This window comes from Sapajus apella, unplaced genomic scaffold, assembly GCF_009761245.1.
Source record: "Sapajus apella isolate SASKATOON/1434 unplaced genomic scaffold, GSC_monkey_1.0 scaffold23, whole genome shotgun sequence".
NCBI classification, from domain to species: Eukaryota; Metazoa; Chordata; class Mammalia; order Primates; family Cebidae; genus Sapajus; species Sapajus apella.
In genome coordinates, this window is record NW_022436963.1 from 11215454 (window position 1) to 11241127 (window position 25674).

The following is a 25674-nucleotide window of genomic DNA, read 5'->3' on the forward strand; positions in this document are numbered from 1 at the left end:
ACAGCACAACTCTAGACACCCTTCCTGTGGTCTGCAAACTCCTGCTCATCCTTCAAGACCCAATTCAAATGTCTCTTCCTCCAGAATCTCCTTCCTCTTCTTGTTTCCTAAATAGCAGCTTTCATGGCTTGAATGGTAACCATTTATCACATTCTATTATAATTCTTTTATGGTATGGTGGTCATCCTGACTAGATCAAGAATCTTTCAAGGGGAGAGAATCTGCCTGGCTCATCTCTAAATATTCAGTTCTATGCTTGGCACATGAGAGTTATTTGATAAATGCTTGTTGGATGCTCAAGTGAAGTAATGAAGCCATCTGTAGATATGAACAAATATAAGCACGGCTTCCCAGGAAAGTTCTTCCCCGAGGAAGCTTTTACTCCCTTTATATAAGAAATTGCAAACCAGATACTGCTTGAGCATCCCTAATCTGAAATCCGAAATGCTCCAAAATCTGAAACTTTTTGAGCACCAACATGACAATACAACTGGAAAATTCCACCTGTGCTGTTATGACAGGCACAGTAAAAATGCAGTCAAAACTTTGTTTCATGGACAAAGTTATTTAAAATGCTATATATGATTATCTTCAGGCTATCTGTATAAGGTACATATAAGACATAAACAAATTTTGTGTTTAGACTTGGGTCCCATTCCCAAGATGTCTCACTATGTACGTGCAAATATTCCTCAATCCAAAAAAATTTGATAACTGAAACACTTCTGGCCCAAGCATTTCAGATAAGGGATAGTCAATCTGCATGACCCTCAGATTTGATAGTATTTCATCATATTTGTGTATATGTGTGTGTGTGTGTGTGTGTGTGTGTGTGTGTGTAATTGATAGAAATTGCTTACCAATGTTAAAAACAGATTTCCAACATTTTTTGAAACAAATATTAGATCTGGCAATTTTAGTCCTATATTTGGGCTTGGCAACAATGAACCAGAATGGAACAGGCAGCTGCATCATTTAGATAATAAATATCCTCTACAGAGTTTTTTTTTTTTTTTTTTTTTTTAACATTTAGTCCACTGTTGTCACTTATGATCTCTGTCTTTCTCCCGTAGCCATTTGATCTTACAACACCAGACAATAAATGAAGAGACAGAAATTTCAAGTTCAGACACTGATTTCTTACCTACATTAGTAAAATAACAATGGTAACAATACAAGCTGCAACAAAACAGTAACAATGGCTGCTTGTATTTATTGAACGTGACATGCCAGGTATTATACTAGGCAATTAATAAACATTGTCAGATAGAATCATCCTCCATGACCTAGAAAATAGTCTTAGCTTCATTTTATCAACGAAGATACTGAGATTCTAATGGGTAAGCTGAAAATAAACAGGAAGGTCTTCCCCTAGTCTGCCCATCATCAGAGTCCTCATTGCCATTTCTTCTACAAGGTGAATCCCTCCTCACCCCTCCATGCTCCTCCCAGCCTGGATTGAGATCCACAGCAAAAGATAAAGTGGGACTTTGGGCAAGTGACATAACCTTTCCGCATTTTGCTCCTCCACTCATAATAGACTTCAGAAATAAGAGCTGACATTACCTCCAGGGGCACATGTAGGCACATGAAATGATGTAGGTGAAGCACTGAACTTCTTAGACACTTTCACAAATGGAAAATGATCTCGTCTGAGCAGGCAGAGGAAGGCTGACACATCGGGAGTAGGGAGGCACGGAAAGGGCTGAACTCTCTAAAGGAAATAATGGCCTTGTGGCTTTTGCTAGCATCCACCCTCAAGAAACCCTCATCTAGGGAGAGAATGTCTTTGTGGAACTAATACAAATTTGGCTTCCTGAAGCTCGCCTACGTTCCTGCCCATTCGGTGCTACTGAAAAGATGCAAGTCAATGGAAGGTTTAAGAATCAGCTGTTGTAGGCCTAGCACTCTGCCAGGCCAGGAGCTGGCAAACCTTTTTCTATAAATGTCCAGACACTAAATATTTTAGGTTTTGCAGGCCATAGGTAAACAAATGAGCATGGCCGTGTTCCAGCAAAACTTTATTTACAAAACAGGGCTAGGACCCACAGGTATAGTTAGCCTACAACCCCTGTGCTGGACACCGTGGAGGCCGAGCAGAGGCTCTTCACAGTCATCCGGCACCATCATGAGGGGCAATGCATGATGCTTCCTGTTGGATTCCTCACTCCAGTAGCCACAGTCCTCTGAGATAAAGGCCTGAACAGCAAGAATGATGTAAGTCACAGACTTTCTTGGTGGCTCCAGCCCCAGACTCGCCCCGCATGGCAGGAGGAGAGTGAGCCTCTTTTTCCCATGAATAGTTCCTCCCAGCAGCTTTGCAGGCCTGTCTGCAGAGCAGGTGAGGCTACGTGGCCTTTGACCACATGATGTATTGGCTCCTGACTAAATCAAAGTCCACAGATGACAGGCCTACAATATCTAAACAAAGATGCTTAAATTGATATGGAAAAAACTCAATATTTTTGCTTCTCTTGTGTCCACTTTGACTCCCCTAGGTGCCACCCCTGGTGCCACATCACACTGGATAATCCACTTGCACTCGAATCATCCATGTCTCATTACCATATGTGTATACCAAGATGGTATATGTGTATACCAAGACTCCTGTTGTAGGTCACACTGTTTTACTGTTTTTTTGTTTTTTGGTTTTTTGAGACAAGAGTATCACTCTGTCACCCAGGCTGGAATGCAGTGGCACAATCTCAGTTCACTGCAACCTCTGCCTCCCACGTTCAAGCAATTCTCCTACCTCAGCCTACTGAGTAGCTGGGATTACAGGTGCCTGCCACCATGCTTGGCTAATTTTTGTATTTTTAGTAGACACAGGGTTTCACTATGCTGGCCAAGCTAGTCTTGAACTTCTGACCTGAAATGATCCACCTGCCTCAGCCTCCCAAAGTGCTGGGATTACAGGTGTGAGCCACTGTGCTCAGCCAGGCCACATTGTTTAAAGTCTATGCAGTCCTTCTTTGATATGATAAACTTGGAGTTGGTTACATTTCTTCCAAGTGTATGACCAAGAAGATGCAAAGAAGCACAAGTTTTCTTACTGCTTTGTCTGTTAATGTAACCTCCCATTGTCCTTACGCTTTTGTTTCTGTTCTCATTTAATCCTGTTTTCCTTCACAGGATTAAGTCCGCTCATTTCTAAACTGTTATTTGAACTTTAATATTCTAACATGTCTTAGTGTCATGTTTACGCTTTGACTTTCTGAGTGAAATAGTAAAGTATATGAGAGTGGAAAAGGTATTTGGAAAGATTCTGGGTTTTAAAGTTTCAACTTTAGTTGATCCTTCCTACCTGTGGGACCTTGGGCAAATGAGTGAATGATTTGAACTTGAATTGCTTCAACTGCAAGACAAAGGTAAGTATGGCAATCTCAGAGAGGTAATGTAAGAATTACATGAGTTAAATACGGAAGACTCCTCTTCCAAATCAATAATAAAAATACAAATAATCCAACTTATATGGGTGCAGGATCCAAAGAGATATTTCTCCAAACACGTTACACAAATGACCAAGGGGCATGTGGAAAGATGCTCAATATTAGCTATCAGGGATGCCTCACCCAATCAAAAGCACAGTGACATACCACTTCATACTTATTGGGATGATGATAATAAAAAGTTACAAAATAACAAGTTTTGGTGAAGATATGAAGAAAGCTAGAATCTTCTTAAACTATTGGTAAGAATGTAAAATGGTAAAACTGCTTTGAAAATAGTCTGGGAGTATCTTTAAAAATTAAACAAAGAGTTATCATATCTACTCTTAGTTATATACCCAAGAGAAATGAAAACATATATGCACCCAAACACAAGGCTATATTAATAGTAGCATTCACAGAAGGATTATTGATAAAAATCAAAAGTGGAAACAACTCAATTGTCTATCAAATGATGAACAGATAAACAAAATATGGCCTAGCCATATAACAGAATGTTATTTAGCAATAAAAAGAAGTTTTTGAAAAGCAAAGAAAACAACTACATAGTGAAGAGACAATTTACAGAATGGGAGAGCATATTTACAAACTCCGATAAGGGGTTAATATCCAAAATATATAAGGAACACATTCAACTCAATAGTATCCTCTTCTACAAAATAACCCAATTAAAAATTGAGCAAAGGACCTGCATAGATATTTTTTAAAAGGAGACATACAAATGGCTAATAGGTTTATAAAAAATGTTAAATATCCCTAATCTTCAGGGAAATGGAAATGAAAACTGCAATGAGGTATCACCTACCTCACACGTGTTAGAATGGCCATTATCCAAAAGTCAAAAGATAACAAGTACCACTGATAAGGTACTTGAAAGGGGAACCCTTGTTGGCAGAAATGTAAACTTGTACAGCCATCATGGAAAAGAGTACAGAGGTTCCTCAAAAATTAAAAATAGAATTACCATAGGATCTAGTAATCCCACTCCTGCAGACAAAGTCAAAGGAACTGAAATCTTCATCCAAAAGAGATATCTGCATTTCTACATTCATTGTAGCATTATTCAAAACCACCAGGATGTGGAATCAACTTGTTTCCACTAACAGATAAACACAAAAACGCAATGTCTATATCAATAATGGATTATTATTTACTCTTAAAAAAGAAGGAAAGAAAATCCTGCCATTTGCAAAAATGTGAATAACCTGGAAGACATTATGACAAGTGCAATAAGCCAGACACAGAAAGAAAATTACTGCCTGATCTTACTTAGATGTGTAACCTAAAATATTCAGACTGTTAGAAACAGAGCACAGAATAATAGTTACCAAGGGCCAGGTGTGGGGAAAATGGGAATAATTTGGTCATGGCTACAAACTTTCAGTTCTAAGATAAGTAAGTTCTGGCACTCTAATATATGGCACGGTGACTAAGGCTAATAATAATCTATTGTATACTAGAAATATGCTAGACAGTTGATCTTTACTGCTCTCACCATGCACACACACAAAAGATAACTACGTAAGGTAAAGGATATGTTAATTAGCTTGACTGTTGTAATCATATCATAATGTATATGTGTATTAAATCATCACACAGTGTATCTTAAATATATATAATTTTTGTCAATTATACCTTAATCAAGCTGTAAAAAAAGAAATGAAGTGCTGATACATGCCAAAAGATGGATGACCCTTGAAAATTTTATGTTAAATGGAAAAGATAGTGGCAAACACCACCACATAATGTATGATGCCATTTATATGAAATGTCCATAACAGGCAAATACATAGGGACAGAAAGTAGATTAATAGTTTCCAGGGTTGTGGAAGGGGAGGGATGGGAAGTGAAAACCAAAGGGCACAGGGTTTTTGTGGGGGTGATGAAAATATTCTGGAATTAGATAGTAGTGACAGTTACACAACTCTTTGAATAGACATGAAACCACTGAATTGTACATTTTAAATGGGTGAACTGTATGGTATTTTAACTGTGTCTAAATAAAGCTGGAAAGTTCTTAGCCAAGTGCCTGAGACAAAGGAAGAAATAAAAATGGTCACTACTGTTATCATTCAGTCACTTGCATATTAAAAATATAGTCAGTTATTCTAGAGACTTTCACCTCCATTATTCTGAGAATTAAAATACTCAAACATATGTATGGTGAGGTCTAGAAGAGGAGGATTATTGTAGCCTGGAGTAGTTAGAAAGCCCTTGAGAAGTGCGAACAGAGTAAAGGAGGAGGCAAAGAAGAAATCACTAAAGGCAGCAATCTGAAAGTGCAAAGGTGGGAATAATTTGGTTCCCTGTGGGAGCCGTATGGAGGCAATTCGATTAAGCAAATGTTTCATGAATGCAAAGGATAAGCTGAAAAGAAGGCAAAGTTAGATTTCCAAGGGTCTTGGAAGCACAGGCCAAGAAGTTTGGAATTCTTCCAGCTTTGGAATGTCAGGAACTGAATTTAAGGAAAACTATCCTGCCAGCTCATATGGTACTGGGTGAAATCAGAACCCAGGAAGTATGGCTTAATAAAGGTCTGAAGAAAGATAATAAGAATGGAAATAAGAATGCAATGCCACAAAACAGTGACTACTTCTTTTTTTTCCCCCAAAGCCAGTTGTTCTAAAGTGGCTATTTCTTTAAGATAAAGGTGACAAAATACAGAAGGAAAAATCTCCCTCTGTCCTTCATCAACACCTAACAAAAGCAACAGTAATAACCATAAAATAATGGTAAAAAAAAAAAAAAAAAAAAAAAAGGAAAATTTACCGGTAAGCTCTAAATAAGGAACTAAGCACAAACTCAGGCCATAAAATTCAAATGAGGCAACTATTAAAAAAAAAATAATAGGAAGGCAGGAAGGAGAAGAGGGAAGGGGGAAAATGCAAATAAGAGATGATTTTGATGCAATTTGAAGTTGCATCAAAATCTTCCACCACAACTGTCAGAAACAGATTGGAGACAGTATTTGAGTTGACAAAATTATGGAATTTCTCTTCAATTTTCCCCACAATCAAGAGACAAGTAGACTCAAGTCATGATTTTAATGTTGAATTTTTCTTATTGGTCACTTTATAAGCTGGGAACCCCCAGCCAGTGATGCCCTGCTTGGGCCTTGCTTGGCCATGCTGGCGTGCCCCGGCTTGCTGTGTTATAGCTTATACCTGCATTTGGTGGTTCCCTGAGCTCTTGTCCCATGCCCAGGAAGAATGAAGATATGCTGGACATTGAAGGGTGATGAGGGCAGAGAAGAATTTTATTGAGTGATGAAGTTTTCAGCAGAGAGGGGATGTGGGGTTGGTCCCCCTACCTGATGGTGAGAAAGTTTCCCTGTGTGGCTGGGCCTGGGGGCTTTTATGGACTTAGAGTGAGGAGTGCCTGCTGATTGGTTTGTGAGTCTGCAAAAATAGTTAAAGCAAAGACACACCACTCAAAGGTGGGCACAACGGCATACAAAATCAATTAAGAAAGCGCAGGTATATGTAAAATAGGTGAAGGGTATGGAACAGAGGAAAGCACACCAAACAGCAAGTCAAATTCTCAGCCCAGTCTGAGGATTTAACTTGCAGCTTGGCTTTCAGGCTTTAAATTGTCTTCCACTTGAGGTGGGGTTTCACTGAGTACCCCACCTCCATCCGCTTAGGCACTTGGCTGCCTTCTGTTGCTATCAATTTGGAAAACTTGGTGAAGCCCCAGAAAACCTTGGAGAGTGCAATCCCAGGACTTCAGCACAGCCAAGAATAGCAATAATTATGACAGGGGCTTGACAGGAAAAAAGTTGATAGAACCTAGTAAATGATAGTATACAGAGGATGAACTTTAAGAACAAACTGGAGATGACTAAAGGTTTCTAACCTGGAATTTTCAAAATGGGGGTGACACCAGTAAGCGCAGGGGTCAGAAAAGGGGAATATTTTATGGGAGAAGGGCATATGCTCTGTTACCAGATAAATTAAGTTTGAGCAACTCATCCCTTGAATTTGTATGTCTGCATAAACTTAACCTAGTGCCTTACAAGTAGTAAGCCTTTTATAAGTGTGTACAGGAGGGATGAGGCATGTACAATTTTAATTAAATATGAACAAATGATGGTAACATTAAACTCAGATTTTTAAAAATGGTTTTGTTTCAATCACTATGGAGTCAATGGACTGTATGAGTCTTAAAAATTTTTTAATTTTAAACTCTGTCTTAGATATTATAAAGCCACAGTTTAAGTCATCTTACACTTAAAAAACAATCAAGAAAAGCCTATTACAGAATAGAAAACCCGAATCTATAACTTCCTCCTGTGATAGAAAGAACAAAGAACAAAAACTTCAACTTTCACAGCTTAAAGACATTTAGCACCTCAAAAAGGTGTATCAAAATAAGTTTTAAAATAATAATTTTCTGTACTTTATGATATTATATAATAAGCCATTGGAAATCAAGTCAATTTACAAAAAAAATAAAAAACCAGAAATGCAGATAACAGTGCTTTGTAAAACTGTATGGCCCATTTTCTGGAAGCTACTGTGTGATTCTGGAACTAGACTTTTCATTAAAAAGGTAAGAGATTCAGGCATCAGCCATGTTCAATTACTGGCTCCCTGATGAAGTTCACTATCCTGTCTAATGGATCTTTCCTTTTCAAAGGCCCCTTTCTCCTTGTGTATTCTGACATTGAGTGTCTCTGGTATTTGCTCTATGAGAATAACTGGACAGTACAATGCTCTTGAATGCAGCGAGTTGGAGCTTGAATGGGCACCATGAGACCCAAGTACATGAAAACAATTTGTGTGTGTGTTTATAAAACTTCTTGCACAAAATCAGTCTTTGTAATTTCCTAGACTTCAAGGGCATTCTTTTCAATCTGGAGCTTCTTAACTTGGCCCTTAAAAATCCTAAAAGAAAATGCATTACTAAGCTACCTGTGTAAATATATTAAAATTCTTCCTCATTAGGAAGTTTCCAGTTTATGACAAAGCTTGCAGAGGAGTCTGTAACCCAAAGTGGATCAAGAACCACAGCATATAGACCCCTAAAAATTAAAAACACTGAAATCTATTTAGCAAATCTGCATGAGATGAGCCAAGTTCAGACTGCTTCTGGGGAGTCATTTCCTGGAAATCTAGTCATTTAGTGATAGACTTACAGATGGATCTCAATGGCCCGTGTGATTTTCCCAGCCTATTGTTTTCATATCTAATTATTCCCTTAAAATTTCCAACCATAAAAAAATTCTAAAGATATTAGGATCACTCTTCACATAGTCTTTCCTTCTTTTGAAATATGCTATTTTTGTCACTTTGAAAACTGTAAATAGCATTCAAGATGATATTTAAGTTTGTGCCAACATTTAGTGGAAATGTCTAAGTTTTGAAATAGTAGGGAGCTCAACATTCCATCTGGTGTGTTTTCATTTTATCTCCTATTCTCAGTGATTTTTAAAAGTCAACTGCAGTGTCAATATCCTTTCTGCTATGCTAATGTGACCTCCACGTGGAAATCAAAGGAAAGGAGTTCTCAGGGCAAGTGATTCTTTCTCAGTTGAACTATTTAGTGTCATAGTATCACAAAGTATCAGAGCTGAAAGTGGGCTTACAGGTGACCAAGATGAAAACCTCTCAGTTTGAAGGGAAACTGAGCCTCAGGCAGAGGAAATTGCCCATAGTCTCATTAGCCATAGGGACAAGAGTCGAGCCTCGATAGGAAGCCTTTCTGATAGCCCCATGTCAGGTGGTCACTTCCTTCCCCACACTTCCATGGCCTTTTATCAGAGACCACCACCCCATGTTACTTAGTGGTTTCAACTTTGTAGCATAGTTACTGTCACTCATTTCCTACCCATATGTGGCAGGCCAGTATTTCAAAGTAATCACTGGTGTGCCATTTCCCGCCTGTCTCTTGGCTAAAGGGAAGTACATCTATTGTTTAGCAGTAGTCTTCGCTCACCAGCTTAGCTTCTAATTCAAAAGGCACTGCCCCAGTGTGACAAAGAAATGATTCATGCAGGGATAAGGATGCAGAAGAGTTCTAAGTCCACCCCCAGACTTTAAAATAGTTTCAAGCTGGATAATGGACAGAGTTAAGAGAGATAAAGCAAGAAAGAGTGAATGTGTACATGAGTGGGCATGTGTAATGCATGTGTGTGCACATGTGCATTGGGGTGGGGTGTGCTATGCCCTTGCCTTCCCCCAACCCCCAGGCTGAATCCTGAGGTTAGGTAATATATTAGTTTTCTATTTGCTGCTATAATGAATTTCCACAAACTTAGTGGCTTAAAACCATACAATTGTACTATCTTACAGCACTGGAGGTCAGATGTTTAAAATGGGTCTAATGGGCTAAAATCTAGGTGTTGGCAGTTCTGCATTCCTTTTTGGAGGCCCTAGGAGAAAATCTGTTCTTTTGCCTTTTCTAGCTTCTTAGAGGCTGCACAAATTCCCTGGCTCATGGCCCAATTCTATCTTTAAGGCCGGTGATGGCCAGTTGAATCTTTCTTATATTGCATTACTCTGACACTAATTATTTTGCCTTGCTCTTCCACCTTTGTGATTATGTTGGGTCCACTTGGACAATCCAAGGTCATCTCTCTATCTTAAAGTTGGCTGACTAGCTTCTAATTCAATCTTCAACCTTAATTCTCTTTTAGCATCTAATGTATTTGCAGTTTCTGAAAGATTGGTACCTAGGCACCATTGGGAGCTAGTATTTGGTCTTCCACAGGTGACTTGCTGTAAGCTATCCCTCTGAATTTGACTCTCTAAGAGAGTAGACTGAATGTGCATTCTGCTTTTCTCATCCAGAGTACTGGTAGAACCCAGCTTTGCAAAGAGAATAATGAAGGACTATAGCAGCAACATGAATGTCTACTGGAAGCACCTAATTTTCTGCAGATCTTAGGAAAGTACGTAAAAACAGACAAGCTTTTTTGAGCTCATGAGAACTCTGACAAGCTGGCAAAGGCCAAAGAGTAAGTGTCCTTCACATACTTGAGACAAGAGACTATGTCAGGACCATGGACACTTCTAGGGGTGTAGGAGGCCAAAGGTCACCATCCCGCAAAGGATGACTGCCTTCCTTATGGGTATCAGAATGGACCAAAGATGCACACAAGGACCAGGCAAGGGGGATTACTTGGACACCAGATGCCAAGGAAACAACAGCCAAGGGCCACAAGGATCCCTGCCTACCCCACATGACATGTTGCTCATAAAGGCCCCAGAATACAGAATCTGAATGGAGAGATTATAAGCCAGAATGAGACTGAATGAATTATAGGCCTGAAATGACAGAAACAGCACTGAACTTGCTGAGCAAAACCTGGCCCAGCGCTGATGAAGTTGTTTGCTCTCATAGCCAGAAATTCAACTGAACTTTTGGAGTCAAGAACATTTCATTTTTTTAATAGTCAAATTGGTGATTGTGAAGTTAATAATTGTCAGAGTGATGCAATATGAGAAAGATTCAACTGGCCATCGCTGGCCTTAAAGATGGAATTGGGCCATGTGCCAGGGAATTCAGGCAGCCTCTAGAAGCTGGAAAAGGCAAAAGAACAGATTTTCCCCTAGAGACTCCAAAAAGGAATGCAGATCTGCCAATAATAATTATACATGCCATTCAAATGAACCTCAGACACAGCAAAAGTTGACTTGGTGATTGAGAAGAAACTGGAGACAAGGCAAACAGAATGGGAATATAAGACTGCAGAGTATCACACCAGCACAACTGGCTATTTTTATTTATTTACTTAGATTTATGTTTATAATTTATTTATTTTTGAGACAGAGTCTCACTCTGTTGCCCAGGCTGGAGTGCAGTGGCATGATCTTGGCTTGCTGCAACATGCCAGGTTCAAGCAATTCTGTCTCAGCCTCCTGAGTGCTGGGACTATAGGCACGTGCCACTACACACAGTTAATTTTTTTTTGCATTTTTAGTAGTGATGGGGTTTCACCATGCTGGCCAGGCGGGTCTCGAACTCCTGAGCTCATGATTTGCCCACCTTGGCCTCTCAAAGTGCTGGGATTACAGGCATAAGCCATCGGGCCTGGTCCTATTTTTTAATTATTTTTTTAGATGGTGTTTAGCTCTGTCACCTAGGCTGGAATGCAGTGGCATGATCTTGGCTCACTGCAACCTCCCCATCCCAGGATACTGTTCTCCCACCTCAGCATCCAGAGTAGCTGGGATTACAGGCACCCACCACCACACCCAACTAATTTTTGTATTTTTAGTAGAGATGGTGTTTCACCACATTGGCCAGGCTGCTTTTGAACTCCTGACCTCGAGTGATCCTCCCACCTCGGCCTCCCAAAGAGCTGGGATTACAGGTCTGAGCCACTGCGCCCAGCTGACAACTGTCTATTTTAATGTATCCTTCCCAGTGCTCCTCAAAGCAGGAGCTCAAGGAAAATTGTATATTGAGGAGTATTTTTTTTCTAACACGTCAAAGACTAGAAACAGCAAAAAAAGCAACTTCTCTGGGTGTTTCAGCTACTTAGGCAGCTCACACACATGTATTTCCCATGAGGTCTTGATCAAAACTAAAGTCAACTTTTTTCACTAGGTTCACCAAACAACTGCCAGTAAATACTGGCTTCTGCCAATGAGTGAAAAAGAACACAGGATGTCTGCTCTTAAAAAGTGACTCCTGGCCAGGGGCAGTGGCTCACACCTGGAATCTCAGCACTTTGGGAGGTCAAGGCGGGAGGATCATGAGGTCATGAGATCAAGACCATCCTGGCCAATACAGTGAAATCCTGTCTCTACTAAAAATACAAAAATTAGCTGGGCATGGCTGTGCATGCCTGTAGTCCCAGCTACTCAGGAGGCTGAGGCAGGAAAACCGCTTGAACACAGGAGGTGGAAGCCGCAGTGAGCCAAGATTGCACCACTGTACTCCAGCCTGGTGACAGAGCAAGACTCCATCTCAAAAAAAAAAAAAAAAAAGGTTACCCCGATGTTTTCTTTAAATTACAAAATTATTGCATACTCATTACATTAAGTTTGGGAAATGCAAAAGAATACAAAGGAACAGGAGTGATCTGCTATTCTATTTGAAGCCACAATCTCTCTTAATTGCAAGGTACATGTTCTTCCATTCCATACTCGGTTTATATGCTACTCTCTTCATTCAATATTATAGCCCAATGTATTTTTCCCCAGTTAATTTAGAAAGCTTATTTTGCCAAGGTTGAGGATGTGTACCTGTGACACAACCTCAGGAGGTCCTGACGACATGTGTCCAAGGTGGTCAGAGCACAGTTTGGTTTTCTACATTTTAGGGAGACATGAGACATCAATCAACATATGTAAGATGAATGTTGGTTCGTTATGGAAAGACAAGACAACTGGAGGCAAAGGCAGGAAGACTCTGAGTGGGAGGGGGCTTCCAGGTCATAGGTGGATAAGAGACAAATGGTTGCATTCCTTTGAGTTTCTTATTAGCCTCTCCAAAGGAGGCAATCAGATACACATTTATCTCAGTGAGCAGAGGGGTGACTTTTAATAGAATGGGAAGCAAGTTGGCCCCTAAGGAGTTTCCAACTTGACTTTTCCCTTTAGCTTAGTGATTTGAGGGCCCTGAGATTTATTTTCCTTTCACATTTCCCCCATTTTCTTTTTAAAAAATCTTTTGTAGAAGGCATTTTAGAAGAAAATGAGTCTCTGGTCTTAGGTTCTGTCTCATCTCTCATGGCTAGGATGGTTTATTCCTAGATGGGTAGGTTCAGAGTTATTAGGAAACTTCACTTTTAACTTGTTGGGAAGTCTCATGTCCCATGAAGAGAAAATAGGGGGAGGAAGGAAGAAAAACAACAACAAACAAAAGAACAAGCATGGAAAATCGATATAGGCCACGTTACTCAGAAGTCCATACATCAGTAGGCAGGTATGAAAGTGGCTTATGTATGTAAATAGGTTGCTGTTATTTTTTTCTGAAGTTTAAGTTGTCTAGCTTTAGTTCACTGGGCTTGACAAAAGCACAGCTTAGTTTTTGGTGACTCCAAATTAGGACAAATGGGAAATAATAAGAAAAAAAAATTGAAAACATTATTTTGCAGACTTGTAGCCAAGAAAAATTAGAATTCGTTCCAAACTGTAGAAAATAATAAAAACTGAAAAACATTAGGCAAGACTAGAATCTAACAACAGGTGTACTATAGATTTGGAAAGATAATTTTCCTCTCTCCATTTTTCCATTTTCACTAAAGACAAATCATAACAGGGCTAATTTGCCTTATTATTCTTGGCCTGATTATTCATACACTGTGTTCTGTCATTAAAATTATTCTTAAAAACTCCTTTGATGGCTACCTAGATGAATATACAGCATTAAAATATATTCCTCTATGATTTGGCATTTAAATTGTTTTCCAGGTTTAGATTTTTCAAATTAATTAGATCAGGTGTCCAAGTTTTGTAGACACACACTCACACATACTCTGATGTAATCTGGAAACATATTGCAGGTAAGAGCATTTTGAACTTAGAGGAGATGACGTCAAATGTCTCTTATTTTCTGGGTTGGGTATAGACACAATTCCATACATGAAGGTGTTTGTTGACCAGCCTATTTTGGATTGTCTATCTTGGAGAGTACTGGTGGGCCTTTTAAGGGAGTAATCTATCAAGTTCATTTTTAGGGAGATTCCAGATATGGGTTAAATGGGTTACAGGGGACAGAGCTGGCCTTGGTGATTTGATTCTGGAGTTACCCACAAAGTTCACTGTGTCTTATGACTAAGGCCTGATATTCCAGCTCTAAAATCCCATTCTATTCTCAGCAGGCTTTGCTGGTTTGAAAAAATACCTTGGCGTCTCAGGAAGACCAACAATTTAAACTACTACTGTAATAACTGATGTACAAGCTCTTTCTCAGGGGGAGATTTTGGACAGAGGGCAGGCAGTGCTCAAGAAGTGACGGGACTTGCAGCTGTTAAAGGAAAGCCATGGACCTAAGGAATAGGAGAACCAGGCTTTGAATGCAAAGGGCTGGAGAAGTGCCAGTTTCAGCTCAACAGACATTTCTTGACAACCTACTCTATTATGTAGTGGTATCTGTTAGGTGCTGGGAGGCAGAGAGAACTAAGATGAGTAAGACGCTTCTGGTAGTTCACAAAGGCAGAGAGTAAAGAGAACCCAGACTGTGGAGCCAGGCAGTCTAAGTATAAATCTCAGATTTGTTTCTTACTCTCTGTGTCCTCAGAAAAGTTTTCAAGTCTGCCTGTGTCTCCGTCTCTATACATGATGGAGGTAAACGTACCTCAATGTCCAAACCAGCATTTCATTGTATATATTAACTCATCAGTATGCTAATATCATAGTCATATCATAGTCTCCCTCTACATTTGAAGATACCACCAGCTAATGAAAATTTTGTTTCCAACCTCTTTCAAGAAGTCTAATTCTGCCTTATCCCAGATCACCAATAGATGAAACTAGCCCAATGCCCCAGGGAAAGAAGGATGGATGGCAAATGATTGAGGAAAACAAGTTAAGTTGCTTATTTTAGGTCACTAAAAGTAAATTCAGCCTCAGTCTTCATATCAACTGATAGGGTCAAGATTACCAAAGAAGCCAGCTGGAAGTTCATATATAGATTTGACCTAACTGCAATGTCCTTTCTATAACTCTGAAGAGTTGACCAGAAGAAACCATTTTTTAGAGGGAAAAATATGTTGGATCAAGGCTATATTTCAATGCAAAGGGAATATTCTTTGAGTTCCTTAGTTACCACTAATGCAAGAAGGATTTCCAGCAGGTACTGGTGCAACTGGCCTAGAAGATACTTACGGTCTTGTAAGTAAGACCTTTTCTTTTTCAGAAAAAAACAATTCCCTCTTAAATATTTTAGTGTGTTATGACATGAATACACTATATGGCAAGCAAAAGTATTTAAGAGGTTCAGTGCACAAAACCAGCTCAAAAAGGATGACCTTGGGAATTGCAGAGGCTTGGCTAGAGCATGCTGATGACTTCCTTGTGCTTAACAAAAAACGTTAAAAAGGAGTTGTAATGAAGTACCTAGATGGGGTCTAGTGAGCCATATCCTAAAGGCAGAGAAAATGTCTAACTCTGTAAATGGCATTTCTTTTACTCTAAGTCTTAATTACTGGTGATGTATTGAGGACCTACATATTTACTGGAAATCCAGTGTGTGTGTCGTGTGTGTGTGTGTGCGTAAATGTCTCTAAGGTTGAACAAGGATATGGAAATCATTTGAGATTTAGTATTGGAAGTCCCAGTCTCCAAGAAAATCACTTTTTTCACTGTACTTGGGTTTTCCACAAAATTGAAGAATAATATTTTCCTTAGACCAAAGTAAAGGGTGATAGAAACAGGGAAGGTTTTGTAGTCAAACAGACTTTGATATAAACAGGCTTTACCATGAGCTGATTATGAGGTCTTGACATAGACATTTACTCTCTGCAAATTTAGTTTCAATTCAATGGTATGAATGCCACCCACCCTGTGAAGTTAATGAAAATAATGTATGCTTGGCACCTAGCAGACAGTCCAGCCCAATGTGTATTCTCACGGACAATAATAATTTATTATTCTCAAAGAAAATATAAATTTACCTAAAATAGATAATATTCTCAATGTATTCTCAATGATAATAATGATTTTATTACATTATTATTTTTCTTAGTGTTCTCCCTAGGAGCAAAGACGAAGAACTACAGTTATGACCACTGACCTTACACTAGAAGCCCAATACTATTGGATATTTTTCCCCATTTCAAATACAGGAAACAAAAAACACTGAAATTTAAATAGAAGGTTCAACGTTAAACAGTTTGCAATAAATCACTATGTTGACTCAAGGTGCAGAATTTAGAGCTATACAGGTATACCAGACATTTCTTGATTTACTTGATTAGAAAGAAAATCTGGCATCATTCAAATTGCTCTTCTAAATCTGGGGAGGTCATAACAATTTCCACAAGCAGCTGCTTGCCAGTAAGCTGAAGCAGTTTGAAGATGTTACAGAGCAACACCATCCAGTAGAAATCTCATGCAAGACGCATATGTTATTACAAGTGTTTGGTAAAAACACCAAAACAAGTACAGAGAAACAGGTGAAATTAATTTAGTGATATAACTTTTAACTCAACATTACCAAAATATTATCATTTCAACATGTAACTATTACAAAACATTTTTAATGAGATATTTACGTATTTTTTTTCTTTGTAGAAGTCTTTGAAATCCAAACTGGATTTTACATTTACAACACATCTCAATTCAGACTGTTCACATGTAGCTCATGGCTACCAATTGGACAACAATAGTAGACGTCGCCTCGCAGTGACGAAAGTATAACCACATTTTGAACACTCAAGCTAGGATTCTAAATATCCGGCTATGTTTCCAGGACTCTATGTGCCTTCTCCAAAGCAGGCAACTTGGTGACCCTAGGGTTCCTTCCTGCTGGCATGTGGCACATAAATGAACCTTATTCCAAGCTAAGAAATTACAGGATTTATTTATAAAGGTTGTTTGAATTAAGTGTATCATTATTTTGTCTAAAGAATGACAGCTGATATTTTAAATGCAAAAACATTTACAAAAGTTTTGGGACTTTAAAACTGTATTAATTTTTATCTTCTGTTTCCCCCTAATTCCGGCTTATTTTGATTTTCTTCATTAAAAGAGAGATAACGTTAAATGTGTGCGGGCTTTTCACTTTGGGGCCATTATAATTTACATTGAGGGTATCGTGTCAATGCTTAATTCATATCTGTTTTCTCTTTGCCTAATTTATCCCTTTCTGCTAATAATTTATTTTTTCTAATAGCTGTTTTTTTTTTCCTGTCCCCAATCCCCTATACTCTCATTTCTCTAAGCAAAATAGATTTGGAAAAACTTCTGAGATCTCAGTAGTTTGCTTTAGCAGGTTAATTCTCTATAGAAAAAAACATGAAAAAATTTTTGGACAACTTTCTTAAGTGACTGTTTATTCATAGCTATGTCAAGAACCTTGAATGTCAACCCAACATTCTTTTTAAACACCCAAATGGCCCATTCTTCAAGCACTGTAGTTAAACTGAGCTTTCACTGTAGCAGCCATAGGGAGACTGAGAACAGAACTGTGAGAAGCAGGTAGGAAGACAGATGGACTCCAGCAACAAGGACACCTCGGAGCAGGCATTTTCTTCCTTCACTGGCAAGCACCTTACAGCTTTCTGGTGGAATATATCTGTTTGGAGCGAGAATTCACTGTGGAGGGCAGATAGGACTCTACACAAGAAAGCCTGATTCAGGATATAATGAGGGCGGACCACATGGAGAGGTTTGCCAGAGTGGATTTACTATGGATGCTAAGGATAGAGTGACACGTGATTAACTTTTTCTTGCTTATTTCTCACTAACATGCAACTGAACATATTCAAACAACATAGGAGAGCAATTCTGGGAAACTAATTGAGGGTAGCTGACCTCAAAGCAAACTCTAGGGAAAACCATGGCGTCCTTTGCCTTGAAGCTCAACCTCTCGATACCTGCATCTGCCTCATCAATCACTCTTCAGTGTTCTTTCATTATTTGTCCTCTTTAGTGTCCAATGACTTCATGATTTTCCTTGGAGAACCAGCTCACCATCAGTATCATTATAGCCCTCCATGCTTCTCAGCATTCCTCACTTGTTCAACTCTATCAAACATGGCTAGCCTGGGCCAGCCATGGTGGCTCATGTGTGTAATCCCAGTACTTTGGGAGGCCAAGGCAGGAGGATTGCTTGAAGCTAAGAGTTTGAGACCAGCCTGGATGACATTGCGAGACCTGTCTCTATAAAAAAAACATTAGTCAGGTGATATGTGCCTGTAGTCCTAACCACTCAGGGGGCTGAGGCAGGAGGATCACTTGAGACCAGGGGTTCAAGGCTGTAGCGAGCTATGATTGGGCCACTGCTCCAGCCTGGGCAACAGAACAAGACCCTATCTCTTAGAAAAAAAAAGTTAATAAAATTACTAACCTGAAGAATATATTGTGATGGTTAATACTGAGTGTCAACTTGACTGGATTGAAGGATGCAAAGTATTGTTAATGAGTGTATCTATGAGGGTATGGCCAAAGGAGATTAACATTTGAGTCAGTGGACTGGGAGAGCCAGACCCACACTCAATCTGGGTGGGCACCATCTAATGAGCTGTTACCTCATTAGAGGTAAAATAAAGCAGGCAGAAGAAGGTGGAAGGAGCAGACTTGCTGAGTTTTCTGGCCTTCATCTTTGTCCCATGTTGGATGCTTCCTGCCCTCAAACATTGGACTCCAAGTTCTTCGGCTTTTTGTCTCTTGGTTTGTCAGTGGTTTGCCAGGCTCTCGGGCCTTCAGCAGCAGACTGAAGGCTGCGCTCTCAGCTTCCCTACTTTTGAGGTTTTGGACCTGGGACTGGCTTCCTTGCTCCTCAGCGTGCAGATGGCCTATTGCGGGACTTCACCTTATGATCATGTAAGTCAATACTCCTTAATAAACTGTCCTTTATATATACATCTATCCTATTAGTTCTGTCCTGCTAGAGAACCCTGACTAATACATAAATTATCGGAGTATTTGTTTCTGTGAGAAAAATGGTCACAAATAACTTTTAAACAGATAAATGCTTTTCTGCTAATTTTATGTTTCTCTCTTGTGAAAAACATAGAAATTTAACTCAATAATAATCTGACATAAGATAGGGTAAACCAGATGCCTACCCAGTTTTCTCATTATTAAAATAAGTAGCCAAAGAGCATTCATAGATACAGACAGAGCATTTGAGGTCATAGGTCATTAAATTAGCATTACTACATGCTTATTTGTTAGTTTTAATTTGGTTCTTTGAATAAAAAATCTCCATTAATTTAGAAAAACATATCAAGTTGTGATCTTATTCTGAATGAAATATACCAAAGTTTTCATTCCAAAATTCTCAAATATTCCCAGAAACGTACCACTTATTGGGAGGACATCGGTAAACCCAGAAGAAAAAAAAAAAGCTAATTAGCTGTCTCACTGAAACATTCCTTCCTTTTTGAAGAGTCAACTAGGGGCCCATGGACTCTGAGCCCATTGTCAAATGGTGTGTGAAAGAGATCCAAGTTCAACAATAAATATCATCAGCAATATAATGGTTCTCTCCAGCCTTCAGGGCCAAATGACCAGCGTTTTAGCAAATTGATTTTGCTCATGAATTGTGTTAAGCCAAGCAATTGTTTCCCATGACATGCTTGAACCCACGGTCGCTTTGTCTATGAAATTCATGGTTGAATTTGTCCAATTGCTGATTGCTATTCCCATTTGCTTTAATAATAGTCACTTCCTTCATCAGTAATGGGTCTTATATACAGTGCACAGTCACAACCATTCAATGTCACCCATAAACATTTGATGAATTGTCCAATACAGTTATGAGAGTTGCTTATTTGGGATACAGCTAGGGTAAGTTTGACTGAGTTAATGAGATGATATGACATTAGGCCATGGGTGTTTCCTCCCCCACATTAGCTATACACGCTCTTTTATCCAAGGACCCATTTGGGTCATCACCATAATCTTCATCAACTTGTCAAGATAATGAAGGGCTCACTGAGTTGGCATAATTCATGAAAATTTAAAGAACACAGATGTAGAAAGAGTTTGGGAGCTGCAGATAAATAAGATCTGCATAGACAACCATAAAGAAAGAGCTTCAGAAGACATTCTGCTTTGGAAGGGGGAGAGTTTGAGCTCAGTTTTGTGAGGGAAGAGAGGCTCATACTCTGAAATGTCTAGGACATACTGCCGGAGGAACAGAAGGGGAAAACAAACTCAGGGATGATCATCAAGGTTGAAAATAAAGGAAGAGTAGCTCTTGAGCCTGCTTTTGGCAAATCCCACATCTGTATTTGTTGTAGGCACACAAATCTAGGTTTGGTGCGAGGGGGCAAGTTAGTTATCAACTTTGAGATGTGCCTACCAGACTTGCTTAGCAATCAGACAAGGTTTATAACTGCTTCTCCTAAACCTTTCCGGAGTACCACAATTTGTAGCCTTCTTCACGTTGATTTCTGACCAAAGGATTCTGTTCCATCAATGCCCCATTAAATTCACCTTAGATGGCTGATAGCAAAATGTCGAAGTCTCACCCAGTGTGGCTATGAGTTAGTGAATTGACCCTCTGAAAAGCAAGACATATAATCTCCTTTTAAATTATGTTAGAACTAGTAGGGAATTTCAAGTTCTTCTAGTTCAACACCTTGGTTTTTTAAATATGTTCATTCATTTTCCAATATTCATTGAAGTTCCACCCTATACCAGATTAGATCTCTGCTCTTATGACTCTAACCCATAATTGGAGGATGCAGGTATTGAATAATAAGGTAATAAATTACATTAAGTGTGGTAGAGGTTAAGAAGGAAATAGGCACGGTGATATAATAGAATTACTATAGAGAGGACAGAGGATTAACTATTTTAGATGAAACCAGAGACGAGTGTAAAGTACACTTTGAGGAGGTGACTTGAGCTGAGATTTGAATGATTACATGAAGCCACATGAAGGGGAAGTGAAGATGGTAGAAGTTACAGGTGACAAGAACAACATGTGCAAAGGCACTAAGGTGGGAACAAGAATAATATGTTTGACAAAAGCAGGCAGTGGGAGAGAATACTTGCAGGAGCTGAGGAGGTGGGGCAGGACCCACCACTGAAGTTAAAGAACTCACCTGGACTTTGGGTTTTACATGTAAGTCTTTAATCCATGTTGAGTTAATTTTTGTATAAGGTGTAAGAAAGGGGTCCAGTTTCTGTTTCTGCATATGGCTAGTCAGTTTTCCCAGCACCATTTATTAAATAGGGAATCCTTTCCCCATTGCTTGTTTTTGTCAGGTCTGTTGAAGATCAAATGGTTGTAGATGTGTGGTGTTATTTCTGAAGTCTCTGTTCTGTTCCATTGGTCTATAGATCTGTTTTGGTGCCGGTATCATGCTTTTTTGGTCACTGTAGCCTTATAGTATAGCTGGAAGTCAGGTAACGTGATGCCTCCAGCTTTGTTCTTTTTGGTTAGGATTATCTTGGCTATACGAGCTCTTTTTTGGTTCTGTATGAAATTTAAAGTAGTTTTTTCTAATTCTGCAAAGAAAGTCAATGGTAGCTTGATTGGAATAGCACTGAGTCTATAAATTACTTTGGGCAGTATGGCCATTTTCACAATACTGATTCTTCCTATCCGTGAGCATGGAATGTATTCCCATTTGTTTGCGTCCTATCTTATTTCCTTGAGCAGTGGTTTGTAGCTATCCTTGAAGAGGTCCTTCATATCCCTTTTAAGTTGTATTCCTAGGTATTTTATTCTCTTTGTAGCAATTGTGAACACTAGTTCATTCATGATTCGGCTGTTTATCTGCTATTAGTTTATAGAAGTGCTTTTGATTTTTGCACATTGATTTTGTATCCTAAGACTTTGCTGGTTGCTTATCTGCTTATAGTGTTTTGGGGCTGGGATGATGGGGTTTTCTAAATAAACAATCATGTCATCTGCAAACACAGACAATTTGACTTCCTCTATTCCTGTCTCAATACCCTTTGTTTCTTTCTCTTGCCTGATTGCCCTGGCCAGAACTTCCAATACTATGTTGAATAGGAGTGGTGAGAGAGTGCATCCTTGTCTTCCTTGTCATCCATGCCAGTTTTCAAAGGGAATGCTTCCAGCTTTTGCCCATTCCGTATGATATTGGCTATGGATTTGTCATAAACAGCTCTTATTATTTTGAGATATGTTCCATCAATACCAAGTTTATTGAGAGTTTTTAACATGAAAGCGATGTTGAATTTTATCAAAGGCCTTTTCTGCATCTATTGAGATAATCATGTGGTTCTTGTCATTGGTTCTGTTTATATGATATATTATGTTTATTATTTTGTGTATGTTGAACCAAACTTGTATCCCAGGGATGATGCTGACCTGATTGTGGTGGATACACTTTTTTGATGTACAGCTGGATTCGGTTTGCCAGTATTATATTAAAGATTTTCACATTGATGTCTGTCAGGGGTATTGGCCTGAAGTTTTCTTTTTTATTTTGTCTCTGCCAGGTTTTGGTATCAGGATGATGCTGGCCTCATAAAATGAATCAGGGAGGAGTCCCTCTTTTTTGATTGTTTGGAATGGTTTCAGAAGGAATGGTACCAGCTCCTCTTTGTACCTTTGGTAGAATTCTGCTGTGAGTTCATCTGGTCCTAGGTTTTTTTTAGTTGGTAGGCTATTAATTACTGCCTCAATTTCAGAACTTGTTAGAAAACCTAGGCAATACCATTCAGGACATAGGCCTGTGGAAACATTTCATGCTGAAAACACCAAAAGCAATTGCAACTAAAGCCAAAGCTGAAAAATGGGATCTAACTAAAGAGCTTCTGTGCAGCAAAAGAAACTAGCATCAGAGTGAAGAGGCAGCCAACAGAATGAGAGGTTTGCAATCTACCCATCTGACAAAGTTCTAGCATCCGGAATCTATAAGGAACTTAAACAAATTTACAAGAACAAACAAACAACCCAATCAAAAAGTGGACAAAGGATATGAACAGACACTTCTCAAAATAAGACATTTATGCAGTCAACAAACATATGAAAAAAAACTCATCATCACTGATCATTAGAGAAATGCAAATCAAAACCATGCTGAGATCTCACGCCAGTCAGAATGGTGATTATTAAAACAAAGGATGCTGGTGAGGCTGTGAAGAAATAGGAATGCATTTACACTGTTGGTGGGAGTATAAATTAGTTCAACTATTGTGGAAGACAGTGTGGCAATTCCTCGAGGATCTAGAACCAGAAATACCATTTCACCCAGCAATGCCATTACTGGGTATATACCAAAAAGATTATAAGTCACTGTACTATAAAGACACATGTACACATTTGTTTACTGCAGCACTATTTACAATAGCAAAGACTTGGAATCAACCCAAATGCCTATCAATGATAGACTGGCTAAAGAAAATGTTGCACATAGACACCATGGAATACTATGCAGCCACAAAAAAGAATGAGATCATGATGTCTTTTGCAGGGAGCATGGATGAAGCTGGAAACCATCATTCTCAGCAAACTCACACAGGAAGAGAAAACCAAACACTTCATGTTCTCACTCATAAGTGGGAGTTGAACAATGAGAACATTGTTCAACAGACACTGGGGTCTGCTGGGGATGGGTAGCAAAGAGGAGGGAGAGTATTAGGACAAATGCCAAATGTATGCCAGGCTTAAAACCTAGATGACGGGTTGACAGGTGCTGCAAACCACCATGGCACATGTATACCTATATAACAAACCTTCCTATTCTGCACATGTATCCCAGAACTTGAAGTAAAATAATAACAACAGAAAAGAACTCACCTGGGGCCAGAGCACTGTGTATGAGTAGGCAGGGAGGTGAAACAGATGTTTCAGATAAACAGCATGCCCTGTATACCAGACAGAAGATTCTGGGGAATATTAATCTTTTAGCGGCAGGGACAAGAGGAGCAGCCCATGAAACAGGGAGTGATCTCAAACTCTAATGCCTTCAGGAGCCATGCAGGCACCAGAAGCCAGTGAAGCAATCCTAGGTGGGAGACAGTTGTGACAACTGTTTTGGCCTGAAGAATGAGCAATATGCCTAACAACATTTAGACTTGTTAAAAAATACTTTACGGGCACAATAAAGCATATCCCCAAAAAATACTTTGCAGGCAAAAATAAAACACTTATGAGGAGGCAAACAAAGCCCAAGGATCATCAATATGCAATGCTGAGCTACAAGAAAAGCAGGGAGTAGGCTGGGAATGAGAAAAAAATCAATAGAGTGTGGTTTCCTATAAGTAAACAGAAAAAAAGGTATTACCTTATACTTCCATAAACTTAACATAGAAAACAATATGTTTCACTAGATAGTCACATTGTAATACTAATAACAAAAACACCCCACTATCTGTTACAGAACTTGTAAAATCTGAAGATGGTGGTGATGATCAAATGGGTCAAATGGTGCAGTGACCAAATGTAGACATCCTCTTGAAGAATTGTGGCCAACTGCTCTGTGCTTGAGTGGATCCAGGGGTGGGGATCTCACCCCCTTATAAGGCACTCTAAATGTTTAGAAGTTTTTCTCACTTTGGCCTGTTATTATGTAGAGCTGATGATACCTGCCATCTTGTGGTGTGATAATCTCAGATTTGTCCTCTGGAGCCACATAGAATGTATTTAATACCTTTCCACTGCCAGCCCTTCAGATATTTGGAAAGAGTGACTCTGTACTATCTCCCCTCCACAAGTCTTCCTTTTTCCAGACAAAACACTCCTACCATCAACTATTCCCGAAATCTGTTTTCAGACCCAAACGCCCTTCTTATGAACCTTGTTATTTGTCACTAACCATGTTAAAACAATGCCCAGAAAGAACACAGTGTTCCTAGCCAATTTATACTCTGGGGCTTTTTTGGGCATAATTTTTTATGTCTGCAGCCATAGGAATACAATTACATTTTATGGAGCTCAGCCCCCTGCTGTTCCTGTTTCCTACCTCCCGCCCTCCAAGGCAGTCTGTTTGTTGATCGTCCTGAACAGATGCATAATCTAGAGCCAGCACTCCCATCAATATAAAGAATGCCATCCCTCATCACTCCATCACTTCTGATTAAGATCACTTGGTCTAATGTACGTTAAGGTCTATACCAATAATGCCTGTGCAGTGCTGCATGCTTTTCATGCCTCTTTTGAACACTGTGTTATTAGATACTCAGCCTAGAGAAGCAGTTCCATATAAAGAGGAAGATGAAACTGAGAAGGAATGGTTAAAGGAAATGGGAAAATTGGGAATCTCACTCTTGGAAAGAATGGTAGATGGGAACATCCAATGACCTGGCTTTGAATCTGGTTCTCTATTTGCTCATCCTTGCTACTTTTTTAAAAAGAAACAAAACTAGTAATAACAGTAAGAAGAGAAACCCCTACCTATTAACAAATTCTTGCTAAGTACCAAGCCCTGAAATAAGCCCTTCAGGCTTCAATATCATATGGTTAGTAGATGCCACTGGGATTTGAACTTACTTCTGCCCATTTCCAGACTTCAATCTCTACTTAGTCTTGTACCACAATCTCCCTTAGTGAATACTGTCTATACTACATATGACTCATGCCACTGATTTAAAAAAAAAAAAAGAATTCTTACAGTAATTACTTCTCCTGAGATGATCTTCCAAAATGTAAGAAGTAGGAACATGTGTTTCCTTCTTAT

General features: G+C 39.2%; 1 protein-coding gene across 10 annotated transcripts in view; it reads right to left on the minus strand.

Moving 5' to 3' along the window:
• FHIT (fragile histidine triad diadenosine triphosphatase) overlaps nt 1–25674 on the minus strand; it is a 1501749-nt gene that overhangs the window by 175236 nt on the left and 1300839 nt on the right. For 8 of the 10 annotated variants that reach the window (XM_032289593.1, XM_032289590.1, XM_032289591.1 and 5 more), the window contains one exon: nt 3305–3355. The exons of the other annotated variants lie outside the window; for them this stretch is intronic. In XM_032289593.1, coding sequence (XP_032145484.1) covers nt 3305–3355 — 51 coding nt within the window. The remainder of the gene's footprint in view (nt 1–3304; nt 3356–25674) is intronic. 10 annotated transcript variants of the gene reach the window in all.